The sequence below is a fragment of the Tenrec ecaudatus genome, chromosome 13, assembly GCF_050624435.1.
Source record: "Tenrec ecaudatus isolate mTenEca1 chromosome 13, mTenEca1.hap1, whole genome shotgun sequence".
Taxonomy (NCBI): Eukaryota; Metazoa; Chordata; class Mammalia; order Afrosoricida; family Tenrecidae; genus Tenrec; species Tenrec ecaudatus.
Window position 1 is genome coordinate 27,609,575 of NC_134542.1, and position 16,672 is coordinate 27,626,246.

The window sequence follows — 16,672 nt, forward strand, 5'->3', positions numbered from 1 at the left end:
ATAGGTTACAATGTTGTAAGTGGGATTAAATTATACATAACTTGAGGAGTATACTATATTTAATTTTGTTTCACCTTTTATCATCACGTGCAGCATTATAGGTAGTTACCCACTTTCTGAAACTTTCTTGGCGTTTCATGACTTTTCAGTCTTCCAACTTAAGCTTAATAGATTTCCAGTGAAGGCCAAACACAAACAAACTCACATCTCTCAAATCAGTGCTGACTCCGAGTGACCCCGTGGGCGTTTCCAAGGCTCTAACTGTTCCCAGGAGGGGAGAGCACAGGCTTTCTCCCTGTCTGGTACAGTTCACAGCCCACAGCCCACGTGTGACCACTCCATCACCACGGCTCCCCCCAGAGATGCCCAAGGCAGCGTGTGCATGAAGGAAAACCCCACCGGATGAGAGCTCAAATGCTTGTCTGCCGACTGATGATCATGGGGATTTGAAATCTGATAGTATATTTCAAAATGTCTGCCGAGATTGCAAGGGGTGTTGAAAGCAGAAGTTTTGAGAACTGAAAGTGGTCTATAAACAAGGTGCTTCAGAATGGGGATCATATTCATAACTGACAATGTTGAGCATTTCGTATTAGCCCAACGCAATTTAAAAGAGTTGTATCAGTAATTCCTCATTTATCCTAATAACCTTACCAGATAGGTACCAGTAGTCTCCTCGTCTTCCAGATGGAGTTCCTGGCAAACTGAGCAACTGGCTTACCCAAGACTGTTGTTCCCATTCACAATGACCCTGTGTGCAACCGAGGCAAACAATGCCTACTCCGGCACTAGCCTCACCACTGTTGTTCAGCTCGCGAGCATTGTCGCAGTCTCTGCCAAGCTGTCTCCTCGAGGGCCATCCTCCTTGTCGTGTCCCTCTGCCAGGCTAAGCATGAAGTCCTTCTCCAAGGACTGCTTCGCTTCATAACTGATAACACAGATAGCTTCCAATAAGTGACTAATTAATTATTGAAGCCTGGGCAGTCTCGAGCCAGGACTCCTGATCATTGCACCCTGCCTTGTCTCCGCTGTCGGAAACAAACCCTTTAGAACATGATGCTAGGCGGCGCTGTGACTGTTCTGCATCTGCGCATACGTCTGTGGACTGGAGAGGAGGCAGATAAAAGGGGCAGCTTGCAAGTTCCATTTTTGCAATAAGCATAAGCAACACCCTGGTTTCCCTCCACTTTAGGCAGTATTTAGAATGAAGTAATTGTCTGAAGTTAAAAATCTTCACAAAATACTTTGCAACATATATGACAGAGCTTTAAAAAGCTTGTGGAAAAATGTAGTGAAAAGATTGCGGAATTTTTCCATGAACTTCTTGAAGCCCTCTCTTAAGCATGTAAGACCAGAAATTAAGATATATCCAATGTCTTAACAAGACCGACACATAAGAAAAAGAACAGAGGAACAGTATAATACAAATCATCACTAAGAATTCTAAAATACTACCACGATGCTAAGAATGCATATTGTCCTTCTGTCCGTGCCTTTTAATTTTCCAATTTTAGTATATGTGCTGCTAACGTGAGCACTTCATTTTCATGAAACGTTTTATGGTCAGTATACTTAATATTGCCACGGTTTCTTCTTTCCTGACTCGGTGATTCAGAAGCAATGGGAGTAGTCTGGCTGAATGGATGGAGGAGGGAGAGGAAGCACTAACAGTCAACTACTACTTATTGGCTGTCTAAAGTGTGACGCAATTGGTAAATGTGAGGAGAGACAAACTGGGTTATGTCATTTCAACAGGAGCACACTATTCATAGCTCTGGGTGGTTAACAATCCACCAGTGTTTGGAGCAAAAGAATGAAAGGTAGTCCCATTAAATCTCTACTTCTTAAGATGTGAGTGAGTTAAGAGATGGCTTTGTATTTCTATCACGCTAAACACTAAACATTTTAGTTTTTAGTCCTTTTAAAACAAATTTTATAAATAATCAGGTCAGTCAGTAGATGAGTGCTCATTTGGGAATTAGAGGCATTTAAGCATTTTTAATGACTCACCTGAACTGATAAGTTGAGTTACTATTGCTGCCCGTACTTCAATCCAAATGTTGGTCATCTAAATGCACCCTGAGGTGCCTTGGAAGACCAAACCAAAGGCAAACTGACTGCCAGGGAGTGACGGCCGACTCATCCCTCCTGGGACGTCAGACTACAATATCTAGGTGCGAAAGGTCATAGCCTTGACGTTGCTTTGGGGTGATTCTATTCTGCACCCAGGGGATTGCCCCGAGGGACTGACAACAACTAACAAAACAGCAAAGCTTGGGCACAGAAGATGCAACTTAATGTACTAATATGTGTCTGATCCTTCTGCTTTATAAAATAACTGAGAGAGACAAAAGTAGGGTATGCAAGTGTGAGTGGCAGCTAGAAGGTTACAAACGGGGCAGAATAGGCAGTCCGGAGGTAGCTGAGTAACTTCCAGAGGGGAGTAGGAGGGAATTACCATTGTAAATGTTAGATGTGCTGTTACCCCCATAAAGCACTTCCATGGACAAGGGAGGCTCATTGACATCAGAATGAGACTGAAACAAAATAGAACTGAATCAAATATATGTAGATACACCTTATGTAGATGCTAATGGCTCAAATGATGGCAGAGTCTTTTTAGAATGCCAGGAATTAAGAATTTGGGGCACTTGCTTACTTTGGACAGTTAATCAGGAAAGGCTAATTACTAGGAAAGGACATCGTGTTTGGTAAAGTAGAGGGTGAACAAACACAGGGCAGCCCACCACCAGATGGATGAATGCAATTGCCTTAACAATGGGTTCCTGCGAACTGGTCATATATCGTGTCCCCATGAGTTGTTGGTGACTGGACAGGAGCTAACAAAACAACAAGAGCAACAAAAATTGCACATTTTTATGAACCAAAACCAAACTCACTGCCACTGAGTGGATCTCAGTTCATAGCAACCCTGCAGCACAGAGTACGCCTGCCCCTGTGAGTTTCTGAGATGGTAACTCTACGCAAGTAGGAAGCTTCATCTTTCTCCTGTGGAGCAGCTGGAGGTATCAAACTGCTGACCTTGTGGTTAGCGGCCCAACATGAAACCCACTACAGCACCAGGGCTGTACATTTGACTGCTTAACTCATAAATAAGTGAATGGACCACACCTTTGAAAACAGTTGTTGGCATTCTCAGCTCTCTATGACAGCAGTATTTCTTTGTAAGAGGGCTGTTCCATAGCAATCGATGTCACTGGCTTGAGAAGGTGAAATATATATTCATATTCCCACCCATGGAACATTATTGTTTTCAGCCAGTTATCAAGCAGCTCCCCGAAACTGCACAAATGTTAGGAATAAACGGTTTCTGCTCCATTATAACTGTGTCAGGTAGCCCAGGCCCCTCCCTATACTATGTGAAGATTTCCCAGCACTGTGTACACTCAGAGGAAGACCCCGCCTCTATCTGTTCATCTAGAGGCGGCTGTATTAATAGGTTGCACACTTCATTGATTTTTAATTAATTTCTAAAGAGACACAGAGGATAACTACTACAGCGCACAGACATCTCTGTACTCACTGCAGCCCACATCATTATTGATCGTCCGCCCAAGGAGCAGCAGTAATCCATTTCAAGTACACTCTCCAGAGTGCAGGCACTACCTGATTCACTCCTCACAGTGTAATCATCTTGGTGAGAGGTCAATGAGACGGGAAAATGGTCGTTGCCTGTTTGCTGTTCTCTTGATCCAGGCTGGTCTACAATGTATTTCGTGGGAAAGTAGCGGATTCTCATACATACTTTTTGTTTGTTTGTTTGTTTGTTCTTGTTTCATTTTGTTTTAAGGTTTGAGTCATTGTACTTAATCTATTTTGGAATATCGGAAGGGGAGTTTTGTGCCCCGATGAAGCTGTCCTGCAAACTGTTCAAATGGAACTTCCCCCAAACTTCTGAAGGATGGGATGTGAAGTTTCTTTTAAAAAGTAAAGAAGGTAGAAAATGGAGAGCAACAAAAGAAAACACACACACACACACACACACACACACAGTCTTAGCCTTCCCGACCTCAGGAAACAGTAAATGGTGCCCCTGTTCCCTTGCTCTGATATTCCAATCTCAACACCTGGGCTTTGGTCAAAGTGCTGCAGGATCGCTCAGTTCCATCCTCATGTAAACATGGTAGGCTTTGCACGTTTGCCCACCTACATCACAACTCCTGCCAACATGTCCAAGACAAAGCCTTGCCATCTTGCCTTCGAAGGAGCATTCTGGCAGTACTTCTTCCAAGATAGTTGTCTGTTCTTTTGGGAGTCCATGGTACTTTCAATATTCTTGGTCTACCCCATAATTCAAATGTATTGGCTTTCCTTCAGCCTTCCTTTTTCAGAGTCCAACTTTCACACATGAATGAGGCCATTGAAAAGACCACGACTTGAATCAGGCCTGCCTTTGTCTTCAAAGCAACAGTCTTGCTTTTCAACACTTTTTAAAGAGGTCCAGTCCCTGGAAACGAACATCATGTTTAGTAACGTGGAGGGGCAGTAAAAGCCAGGAAGACCCTCCACAAAATGGGGTGATAGCCTGTGTGCAGTGTGGGGCTCAAATATTACAATTGTGAGCATAGCTCAAGACCAGGCAGCGTTTCCTTCTGTTGCACCTCTGAGGGTTGCTGTGAATGGGGCCAACTGGAAAGGAGCTAACAACCACAATGCAAAGAAAAATCGTGGTGGTACTGGTGCTGAGGAATAGGGAGAAGTCAGTGTCTGGACACTGAACTGAGATCCACTAACAGCCATTCTTTCAGTACTGGAGGGTCTGACTCCCTTGGTCCACAAGGGGTTTTAGACAGCACAACATAGCATCTATCATAGCCAAACACATACACAAGCCAACATGCACAAATATGTCACTGGGTCTATTTGTGAAAAAAAAATCTGTCAATGAACAACAACAAAATTCAGATTATCATAATACTAGAAATCCTTTGTCCTCAGAATTCCACGATGTCCATACAAAATTTAAGTCTTGTGAAGGTCACAGTTGCACTTAGAAGTGGTGAGAGTTAACTTTGATTGTTAACTACAAGGCTAGTAGAGACATGCGAATTTCTTCCTTTGAGCACATAAAAAACATTGAGACAAACTGAATGCGAATCAGTAGTTAAGTATAGTCTAAAGTGCTTGCTACTAAACGGCATGACGGGGCATTCAAATTTACACAGAGGTGCCAGGTAAGATGACACTCATGATCTGCTTTAGAAAGATCCCAACCAGGGAAAAAAAATAGTGAGTGCAACTATATTATATTCTGAAATACACAGGGTCGTCCTGAGCCACTGTCGCTTCTGCAGCCACTGATCGGTGGTTTTCAGTGCTGAGCATTCGTTGCTTCAGTTGGCTGCCTTTTCTTTGTCTTACAGATCAGAGTGTAGATTTAACGAGAGGAATGCCTTTGAGGTTATTTCTTTATATGCGTAACAAGCACACAGCCACTTGGGTTGCTGAATGCCCTGCGTGCTTTACAAACACGCCATCATGGAACCCTTAAAACAATCTCCAGGGTAGATGACTTGGTGTGGTCAGAGGCTGTTGAATCGGTTATCACTCATCTTGACCTGCTGTACACCAGGATGAAATGCCGCTGGGTCCCGTGCTGGCCTCAGACACTTGCCATGTTTGAGCTCATCGTTGTCGCCACTGTGCCAGGCTATCTCACCAAGGGTCTTTCTCCTTCCACTCCCCATCCACTTTACCAAGCATGACGTTCCTCCCCAGGAACGGTTCCCTCCTGATGACAAGTCCACGGTACAGGAGAGCAAATGTGCACCACCCTTTCTTCTGACGTGCATTCTGGTTAGACTTCTCACAATACAGATTTGTTCGTTCTGCCAGTCTGTGGTATCGAGAAAAGTCTACATGAACACCATACTTGAAAAGTAACAGTTCTTCCATCTTCTTTATTTATGGTCCTGCATTTATAGACACATGAAGTGACTGCAGACACCATGACTTGGGTCGAGTGCCCCTTGGTTGCTTTTCGACACATTAAAGAGATTGTTTGTGAAATATTTGCTCAATGCAATAAGTTATCTAGTTGTTGGACTCCAGCTTCCATGAGCATGGATTGTGGAAACAAGTAAAAATAAATCCCTGAAAATGCCAATCTCTTCTCTATTTATTAGGATGTTACTTAGTGGTCCAGCTGTGAGGATTTTTGTTTTCATTACGGAAAACTGCGATCTCTACAGAAGGTTATACACCTTGCTCTTCACCAGTAAGGGGTTCAGGTTCTCTTCTCTTTCCGCACCAGAGCGCCATCAACTGCATGTCTGCATGTGGCATGTAGTTAAAGTCCCTTCCTGGAATCCTGATGCCGAATTTTCCTTCAGAGAGTTGAGCCCCTTGGATTAGCTCCGCGATAGGCAGATCAAATAAAGTGAAAATATACAATGCTGATGCCAAGTGAAATGCACAAGCATCGAATAATCCAGATCACACAGCTGGCAAATACTACCCCAAACCCACCACCACTGATTCCTTTCTGAATCATCGTGACCTGTGGGAAAAAGTAGAATTCGCTCATGAAGTCCCCAGGGCTGCATATCTTTCTCACATCTTTCTTTGGTGCAAAGTCCAAAATCATAATCACTGCCTTTGAGTCAATTCCACTGCTTTAACGACCCTACAGAGTAATCAGTAATTTCAAACCCTAGCCTTTCCGTTAGCCGTCCAGTGTTTAATTACTGTGCTCTCAGGGCTCCTAATCAATCCTACTCACCACTTGCCATCAAGTGGTTTCTCAGTCATAGTGGCAACCCTACAAGTGTTTCTAAGGCTAGAAGTCTTTCTGGGAGCAAATAGCCTCATTTGTCTCCCATGGAGCAGCTGGTGGGTTTGAACTGCTGCCCTTGCAGTTAGCACTCCAAGGCTTATCCTAGTTAGTTACTGAGTTATTTTTAGCCTGTTGTGCTAAGAGATTATGCAGTAAGCTCACCTAAAATAGATATCTATTTATAGCCCTCACTAAACAGTTGAAGGGAAGCATCTACTTTACTCTTCTTCATTGTACTCTGTGTCTCTTTTTGGCCCACAATTTAATGTTTCGGTTAGATATATTTTACAGCTCCATCTATCATGGAGTAAAAAATTTAAAGCCAGAGGACACCTCAGAGATCATTTAGCCCAATCGTTCACTTTTATAGGCGAGATGAAATGAATAGCTATGGTCATAAACATAGCTCATAGTGTGTTCAAGATTTCTTATTTGATCTTGCAACTCTTACTTCAATGCCCTTTCTCCTCTGCTGCGATATGCTGCTGCCTTCAAGACCTCTCCAGTGATTCATATTCAGAGCCCCCTGCATTATTTGATTGAAGTCAGTTACTTCATCCAAAAAGATCATTTTCTTCCCTCTAACATGCTCCTATCTGTAGCTCTAACTGGGAGCGTTCTAGTTGGAAGCCACCGCCCTCCTCCACCCCCCATCCCATCCTACCCCTTGGGGATAAATTGCTCTTCAAAGAAAACGTAGAACAAAGAGAGAATATAGTTGAAGCTAGCCTTTCTGAAGCTTCCTGTTATTAGGAAAGCTTCAGGTTATTAGAATGCAAACCAAAAATATGTACTCTTGCAAATGCTAGAGGTTAATGCCTGTGAGAGCTGACTATAGCTGGGAATTTTTAGCTCTACACACGTGTTTGATGGAATTGTCGCATGGCCTATATGTGGGAAGCAAATATTTATTATAAAAATAGTCCAGTGTCTGTTGACTTCCTGTAGCTTCTTGCAGCTGGGCAGAATACATTTTCACATTGGATTGAAGCATAATAATGATACTTCCCTGCTAGATAGTCGTGACTCAAATATCATAAGACTGAGTGAAGGTCGTTGTCAGGTGTTGGTAAATTCTGATATCTTAAAATTAATTCTTTCACTCACCCCACCCCCAGCCACCCACCCCCACTGGGGTGGGTACTATGAGTCCTTTCTAAGCAAAAATGTACAACTTTAAATTCAATTGTTAAAAACTTTTCTTTGTTGGAGTCAAAATAGATTTCTGAAAGCTGAGGGAAATTTGACTTTCCCTAGCAAGGTTATGTTTATTGGGGCATGCATTTTAAGAAATATGAGTGAAGCATACAGGTAAAATAGAACTTGCACTAAGAATTTGGCTCATGAAGGAGACAAATGTCCCTGAAGGCAGCATGTGTAACCCAGAACTCCCATCAATGCTGGATTACAAATGACTTTGAGATGGCAAATGGACTGTTTGATTAACCCATAGGGAGGAAAAGCCTATAACATTGAAGACGTTTAGGACTATCTTCATTTACCTCAGCAGTGCTGGTGACGTGGTAGGTTATGTGCTGGAAGGCCAAGCAGAAGGTCAGCAGTTCGAAACCACCAGCCACTCCATAAGAGGCAGAGGAAGTTTTTATTCCCATAAGCAGTTACGGTCTTGTCAAAAGTGAGTGATAGTTACAGTGTCTGGGACTAGCATGGATTGAAGAAGATCCTTTGTAGTTTTTAAGTGATCTATGCAAATTAATCAGGAATCTTCACACACATTTGACTTTGTGACCTCATTTTAACCAATTTCCTGAATATGTAATGTATTCATGGTAGGCAGCTAATCTTGAAATGTTTTACTTACCAATGGTTATTAAAATGGTATTTTAAACCATAATAATGTTGGAATTCACATATATACATTGATCACAATGATTTGGTTGTAGGTGCACATATCAGTAATCTGCAAACAATTACTGAACATCCCCAGTGATGGGATGAGGCTGAGTTTGCAAAGTTAGTGAAAGTCAGTGCTTGGTGCGTGCCCTAGGATTAGTGGTCTCTAAGGATGTCACAGTAATAAGATACTGCCTTTTGTGTACTTACTACATACCAGTTACTACTTAAGTGCTTTTAGCATGCTTTCTTCTCACAACCTGCCTGATACATGCTATGTCCACTTTAGCGATAAGGAAAGCTAATCAGAGATTAAAGAACCCACTCAGAGTCTCACAGCTGGACCTGGAAAGAGCTGGTTTCAAACCAGGAAATTGACTCTGTACCCTGCGTGTGTGGCCCCTCCCCATCCTGCGAATGGCTGCGATACAAATAACAGGGAGTCTCCAAGTCACACAATGCAATTTTTGTTAAATTACAAAAGGGTATATAGTTTAGCTCAATCTCAAATTAGAATTAAGATCAATTACCTACACTATTCTTACATCATAATATTTCTACTGGGTGGTGGGGGGAGTTAAATTCCTGTAAAAGATTCCCCAATATACAATAATTTACACATCCTCACGTGACCCTCAAGAGAATCAATAGACTTACCTGGGTAGACAGAGTCGCACAAGAAAGGATGAACTCCACTTTTGTCTTTCACGAGCTAGGGTAAACTACTGCAAGGAGTTTGACCTCTGTTCACCTGGATTTTCTTATGTCTAAAATGGGATATAAACAGTATGCATCTCATAGGGTTGACCCCAGGCTTAAGTTACCCAATCAAAATAGAAGCATTAACTGACTATTTGGTATGATCTGTGTACACTGCGCATGTAGTTGTTTGAGGAGCATCCCTCCTGTACTGTATGCACTTTCTCAGAGCTGGGAGGCCGAGGACCACGGAGGTGCTGCTACAAGTCAGAACTTGTGTTTCTGTCCAACCGTAGAGCATCACTGGGTCCTAACGACTGATCTCCCTGAAGATGCATCCTAAGACTCCGAGGGACTTCCTCCCACTTGTTTCTGTCATTGCTCTTTCTTAGAACTGTGTGTCTCTTTCATTGTCTCACACTCGGATTCGGAGTGAATTGATTTTGAAGGCATCTAGCAGAGATGTCATTCTAATGGCTCTTTCGTGAGAAAATCCTCTCTTCATGGCAGTGATCTGAAGAAGCCCGTCGTGAGCAATCCATAGGCCATTCCGCACTCTAATTCTGATGTGAAAGTCGAGCTACCGCGGTCCTCATAATGAATGTTTGGAACGTGTGCATCTGCGTAATGACGTTTCATAGCAACAAAACACCTATCCACATTTGTTTTGATGGCTTAATAATGATATCGATATTTTTGGTTTATATCTTTTAATGATGATCTTAAGGGAAAGTGTGTAGACATTACCATCTGGTTTCTTAAATAGAGATCTCATTATTAAAAATAAAATGCTTTTTCTGCACAAATTATATGAAAAGGTCAGGAGCGTCTATTACCTGTTTTAATCCTGGTGTGCATTATACCAATGAGCTTGTTTTTATTTTTTGGTGTTGACTTGTATTTTTAAATTGTGTTATTAGAGGCTGTTTCTTATTAACTTGGGGTGGGCTCCCTGCTACTGAAGTCCATGTTTCTTTTGCTGCGTGCGTTTAACATGTATGCAAGCAAGGCTTCCAAGATGTTTCATGAAAGGACTCATTCGCTGCATAAATTTTACAAGAAGTCAAAAAGCTGGGCGTCATTCTCCATGGACTCTCCCCCTTCATGACCCAGTCAGCTATCGCGGGTGGCGATTTCATTGTCTGTTAGTGCACCTTGACTTTGCTCTCCTCCTCGAATTCTTTCCTTGCACTTTGACTCCGTCCAAGAGGCAGCTTCGTTGGAAAGTCGGGCACTCTTGCGAGCTGAAGCTAGATACACTGTGAAGAAGGAATGTCCAACTCCACGAAACAGTAGGGTGGTAGCCTGACGCTGGACACCAAGTGGCCGCACGAGGTGTCGACAACACTCAGCTACAACTGTGCCAAAGGGCAAAGATCCCTGAGACATGCGCTGGGTCATGGACTACGACTGAGAACTTCACTTTAGGCTTTCACCATGTACCCCCTCTGTGGTGGCCGTGACCCCCGCTCATGTTTGTGTCCAGTCCATCCTCTATTGTAACACCAGCATGATAATTCCAAAGTTCAAAGATGATCGTTGCGATCTCTTTTGGAAAGCGATCTCTGTATCACCACATTGTATACTACACAACGTGTTAGGTAGCTAGTTTCGGGACAGGGGTTTCGGCCCTTCCTTGCCTGCAAAAGCCCCCATAAAGGAGGTTGAAAAGACATCAGGCAACCATTAGATACCTATGAAGACCCCAAATGGAGCATGCTCATATGCAAGTCCCCACGCCATGTGGGAAGTATACCTGGGCACCCAAACTAGGCCCGGGCTCAGGGTTTCACCCAGGTGGGCTTAACTTAGCCAATGGAGTCAATCAATACCATCAACCACACCTCTCCAGCCACAGGCTTGAAATATCCTGGCTGTGGGAATGCCACTCTCTTACCCTGCACCTAGTCGGAGGCAGGGGGAGGGAGGAGAGCTCCCTCCCCATTGCAGGCATCCATGTACCTTCACCAGGCCTACTTGCGGCCCACAGCCTCTGGGCCCACATGCTCTTAGCCTCTAAGGTTCTTGGGCTTCTGGCCTCCCGGGATTCCCCCACCCCACCCCCCGGGAGATTCGCACACGTGGGTGATCTTTCCACGTGGTTGCTTGTGCCCAGTTGAGAACCCTTTTGGACTATACAACTTGAAACTTGTCTTGTCCTTCATAAAGACTCACTTGGATCACACAATGCGCTTCGGTGTGAATCCTTTCGGTGTGTGAAGCAAAGAACCGAGGTCTTAGAGTGCTTCCTGAAGCGCCATACAAACGCTACTCTGACATATAACGGGCTTTCTGGGACGCAGCTTCTTCTTAATTCTACCGCTGTCCTCTCCCTTCTCTCCCAGGCATGATGCGTCAGAAACAGAGAACTACCTAGTTCCCCAAGTACACCATGTTTTTGATGGTCCCGTGGTTTCTTTTATTCGTGTATGTTTTTCATGGTTTGTTTCTTCTTGGCCCACAGTTTGGTTGTCATCGTTTCTACCTGGTGTACATCCGTCAAACCTTCCTGTTTTTGTTGCTGTTTGTTATTGTTGAGTCGATTTGTCACTCATCGCAACCCCATGTGACAGAGTAGAACTACTCTGTAAGCTTTCTAGACGGTAATCTTTACGAGAAGAAATCACTAGAGTTTTCTTCTATGGAGCTATTGGATGGATTCGAACTGCCAACTGTATGGTAGCAGTCAAACGCATAACCACCACAGCACCAAGCCACTTTCAAGCTCAACTTAGGCCTCAGTGATTCGCCAATGACCTTGCCACATGTACACAGTAGGGTATTGTACAGAAGGACCTAAAATATCATTGCCCTTAAATAACCATGAGTAAATATCAGATGAAGCTCACATGAGCTATTATTTCATAGGTGCCTCCTTTATTAATTAGCTCTGTCCTCTTTTAATAAACAGACCGTTTATGATTTTTTTGTCTCTCCAATATCTAATAATTCCCCGCACACAGTATGCATTCTATAATGTGCTGATCTGTAGCCAACATACTTCCCCTATTCTCATATGAAGGTAACAAGACAGATAATAATGAATGTTTTTGTGTATACTTCCTAAAGACACAAACTTATTTGGAAAGCATAAAATTACTTTATCTCCAGGGCACTGACTTTGTTTGCTCCATTAAGTAACATAAAGGCTACATGATTTCAGATTCACTCTATGCTAACAATATCTAATTTCTGATGCTTCAGAAAGAAAGCACTGTTTTAGGAAAGAGGACAGAACCCCCATAAATCTCAGTTGTGGGCGAGCTTCAGAAAGCATTAATACAGACGGTGACACCCGAGTGATTGGGCCCTACCAAGCAGCATCTCCACTGCTTATGTTTACTAGGCATTTATATAGAGTCTGGATCCGGATGCTGTTAGAAGCAATCTTCTCTTTTGCACTACACCGGCTATACGGTTCATAATGTTTTGACCCATGTGATTTATGTGTCTGTTTCCCACAGTTTTGTTTAGATGTCAGAAACCATTAATCCTTCAAAGTCTGGCTGCTGTAATGTTAACTGCCAACAGCATTGATTTTCAACTGGGGCAAGAGTGTGCTTCGCCTCTTTTATACTAATTCTGATTTGGTTTTGGATGAAAACTTTTTCTACCATGAAGCTCCTCAAATGTAGATTCTTCCCCTAACTCTACAATTAGAAGATGGTCACTCTAATCTAATCAATGTATTGGAGTCCGTTTTCTTGTTTGCACATACACCTGTTGCTAAGGTGACAGTTTCGCCACCCTTTGTTTGCCTATTGCTGCAATACAATTAATAATCAAATTATTCCTTCTATGAATTAGTACTTTGCTCCTTTGTACAGATAATGCATCTAAGCAAGAGAAAAGGCATCAGAATACCAACCATTTCTGTTACAGGACACACTGGATAAAACAAAGCAAACAAACCAAAAACACCTCCCTGCCACAGAGTCGATTCCTATTCATGATAGCCCTATCGGATGGAGTAGAACGGCACCCAGGAGTTTGCAAGACTGTAATTCTTTACAGGAGTAGAAAGCCCGTCTTTCTCCCAAGGAGCAGCTGGTGGTTTCAAACTGCTGACCTTGCGGTTAGCATCTCCACGTATAATCACTCTGCCACCAGGGCTCCCTGATATGCTGAGTAATTATTCGTAATTACCCAGTATGTCATATAAGGAACCTCGTGGCACAGTCGCAAAAGTTGGGCTGGTAACTAAAGGGTTAGTGGTTGCAAACTACCTGCTGGCCCACCGGAGAAAGATGTAGCTCTTGGAGGATCTAGAGCCTTGGATACCCGGTTTTGTTGTACCGGGCTGCTGCGAGTCTGAATTGACTAGGAGGCCACAGGTTTGGTTTGGATGTACCATATGAAAAAAACACCATAGTAAAGGACATGTTTAAGGATTATGATGAATTTTGTCATTACAATCATGTTGCTGTTTTTGCTGTGTGTCAGCAAGTCGGGTCCTAGCAGGGACCACAGGCCACCGTGAGCAGTGTCCCCTTGGTTTTCTAGGCCATAATCATTACTGGGAAAGATCAGCAAGGCTTTGCTCCTAAGGAGCCATGGATGGATTCGAACTGCAGAGCTTTTGTTTAGCAACGAAGCACGTAACCACTGTATGACCACACCTCCTTCTTAATGTAATAGGAAACTATGCTTGATCATTGCAGGTCTTTACTATCTACCGGGTATACATCGTCCTTTGCATAATTCATAAAAGTACTATCATTCTTCAGTTTGGCTATAAACTACAGTGGCAATTTTAGCATTCGGAAACCTCATATTAGGGATTAAAAGAAGGATGAATAAGTATATTTGTTTGGAGTTGGGAGTGAAGGGGAAGATCACATTAAATAGCACTATTGAGAAGAAAACCACTAGGAGTATGTGGATCAGTCCAAGTACGTGCTAGCTTATCTACTAAGACGCCTGCATACCTCAGTCATGACAGTGTTTGCAGAGGTTCGAGAGTCTCAGGGGCAGAAATGGTCAAACAGTGAGCTCATGTACAGGGAATCCATTCCTCTTTAGAGGATTTTAGTAGGTAAAAAAACATTCAAACGCTATTTTTAGTTTTATCTTTTGTCCAGCTTTTCCCTAAGAATTCACATCATTCCTGCTTCACTTAGATATATTCCCCTTCAAATGGAATGCTAGAGACTCTTTTCTTTTTTCTTTCAAAAATGAAAAAGCAAAGGTGTGAGCTTATCATTATTGTGCAATTTGGTGTTTTTCAGGGAATGATGTACCTGGAAGAAAGACGGCTTGTTCATCGGGATTTGGCAGCACGTAATGTCTTAGTAAAATCACCAAATCATGTGAAAATCACAGATTTTGGACTAGCCAGACTCTTGGAAGGAGATGAAAAAGAATATAATGCCGACGGAGGGAAGGTATGTATTTTAGAAAGCAACATTGCTTGAAAAGTAAGTATAGCGCTATATTATTTTATATAAGAAGTCTGGTAAACCTGAGATTCAGGCGTTTATAAAATCCAAGTGCCGGAGTTTGCTTTTGCTTATGACTAGAATCAATAAATGTATGTGGTACATACTACCAGCCTCCATTTCCATAAAACAGCTAAGATAAAATAATGGCCCTCCTATTCGGGAAATGTTGGGATGTGGATGGGTTGTTTGGGACTCTTGAGAATTAAGTTGTAATCCATTCATGTAGAGTATTTTCTGTTGATCTTAAGAACATAGACTGGGCTCTTTGAGACAGATAACTCACTCCTTCACATAGACTAGGAAGTAACCTTCCAAACACCACAGTTCATTGGAAGGTTGACTATTCTATCTAAAAATGTACAACCAGACAGGTTGACTATTCTATCTAAATGTGCAACCAGACAGAACTGCCTTTAGCTTCTTCATGTCCTATCATAGTATATGACTTTCCTATTAATGCTACTTCTTGTCCTACCCGCCCCACGTCTCTAGGGGCCTGTACAGTGCTTCCGTGGTACTGTGTACCCCTGGCTCACTCACCAGCCATCTGGTTTCGGTCCGCGCCTTAGTCCTTGCCTTTGTATCTCCTCATTAACCGAGTACTTAGCTTGCTGTAGTGTTTTGTCACTCGTCCAACATTCTTCTTCTTTTCTATCTAAGTTCTGTGATTTGTTGCAATGACCACACAGAGCTCACAGACAAGCTTCATGGTTAAAAGGTTTATTAAGAAGTTAATAGGAAAAAAATAGACTTTAATGCAATTGAGAAATACTCAGTTACAGTGGTTCTTCAGGACTTGTTACAAAGTTCTCACAGGGCTGCTAATGCAGCCCAAAGGGCACACCACGCCATTGTGAACCTCAGCCCCACAGCGAGCAGCTCAGTCTCCCTGGGCCAACAAACCCAGCTCCCTGAAGAGGGCACCTCACTCCAGTAAACTAAAGTCCCTGTACATTCAGCTCCACCTCTGGGGGTCAGCAAGCTCAGGTTCCCCAATTAAGTGCCCCAATGTGCCCCACTCCACAAGCCAGCCTTCTGTGCCGAAGCACCCAGAGTGACTTCCTCCATATACTAGGAAGCCCAGTTCTGCTCCTCTGATGTTACAGTTGTCTTCTGGATTTAAGAGTTTCACTGCACAGGGATCTCAGGGTCCAGAGGATGCACTCACTCCATTCCTGGCTCTTGCATCTCAGAGGCTCATTTTATACCCAGCAGGATGACATTCCAATGAATCTTGCTCACAATTACTCCCAGGGAAATCCCATCAGCATCTGCCCTCCTCTTACCTATCTATCCCTTGCAGGAGAGGGTTGTTTAGTGGGAGTTACAGACTTTAGCAAGAAGAGCCACATTAAATAAACCCCTGCCCCTGCATTTGCCCTTAGGACAGCAGTTCTCAACCTGTGGATCACGACCCCTTTGGGGATCGAACAAGTATTTCACAGGGGTCACCTAATTTATAACAGTAGCAAAATGACACTTATGAAGTAGCAATGAAAATAATTTTATGGTTGGGGGGTCACCACAACACGAGGAACTGTAGTAAAGGGTCGTGGCATGAGGAAGGTTGAGAACCGCTGCCTTAGTAGCTACCAACTACTCATGCCCCTGAGTCTCTCTGACACAAGACTTTCTGAGGGTGACATGTTTACAGGAGCAAGTGGCCTCATCTTTCTCCTATGCAATGGCTGATGGGTTTGAACCACCTACCATGACATTAGCAGACCCATGCTTATCCGACAGTGCCACAAGGATTCCTAAACTTCCCAACTGGGTAATCCTAGTGTGGAGGTGCCTCTGGCCTCAACAGGGGAAATCAAGGTCATGATGGGCCAAATGAACTAAGCAAATGCAGGTCACCTACAGTAACCTGTATCTCAGA

At 43.2% G+C, this 16,672-nt stretch overlaps 1 protein-coding gene across 1 annotated transcript in view; it reads left to right on the forward strand.

The window, feature by feature from the left end:
• The window catches only part of ERBB4 (erb-b2 receptor tyrosine kinase 4), a 1,152,669-nt gene that overhangs the window by 1,069,404 nt on the left and 66,593 nt on the right, over window positions 1–16,672 (forward strand). The window contains exon 21 of the mRNA XM_075528902.1: window positions 14,578–14,733. Within this exon, the coding sequence (XP_075385017.1) occupies window positions 14,578–14,733 (156 nt within the window). The remainder of the gene's footprint in view (window positions 1–14,577; window positions 14,734–16,672) is intronic.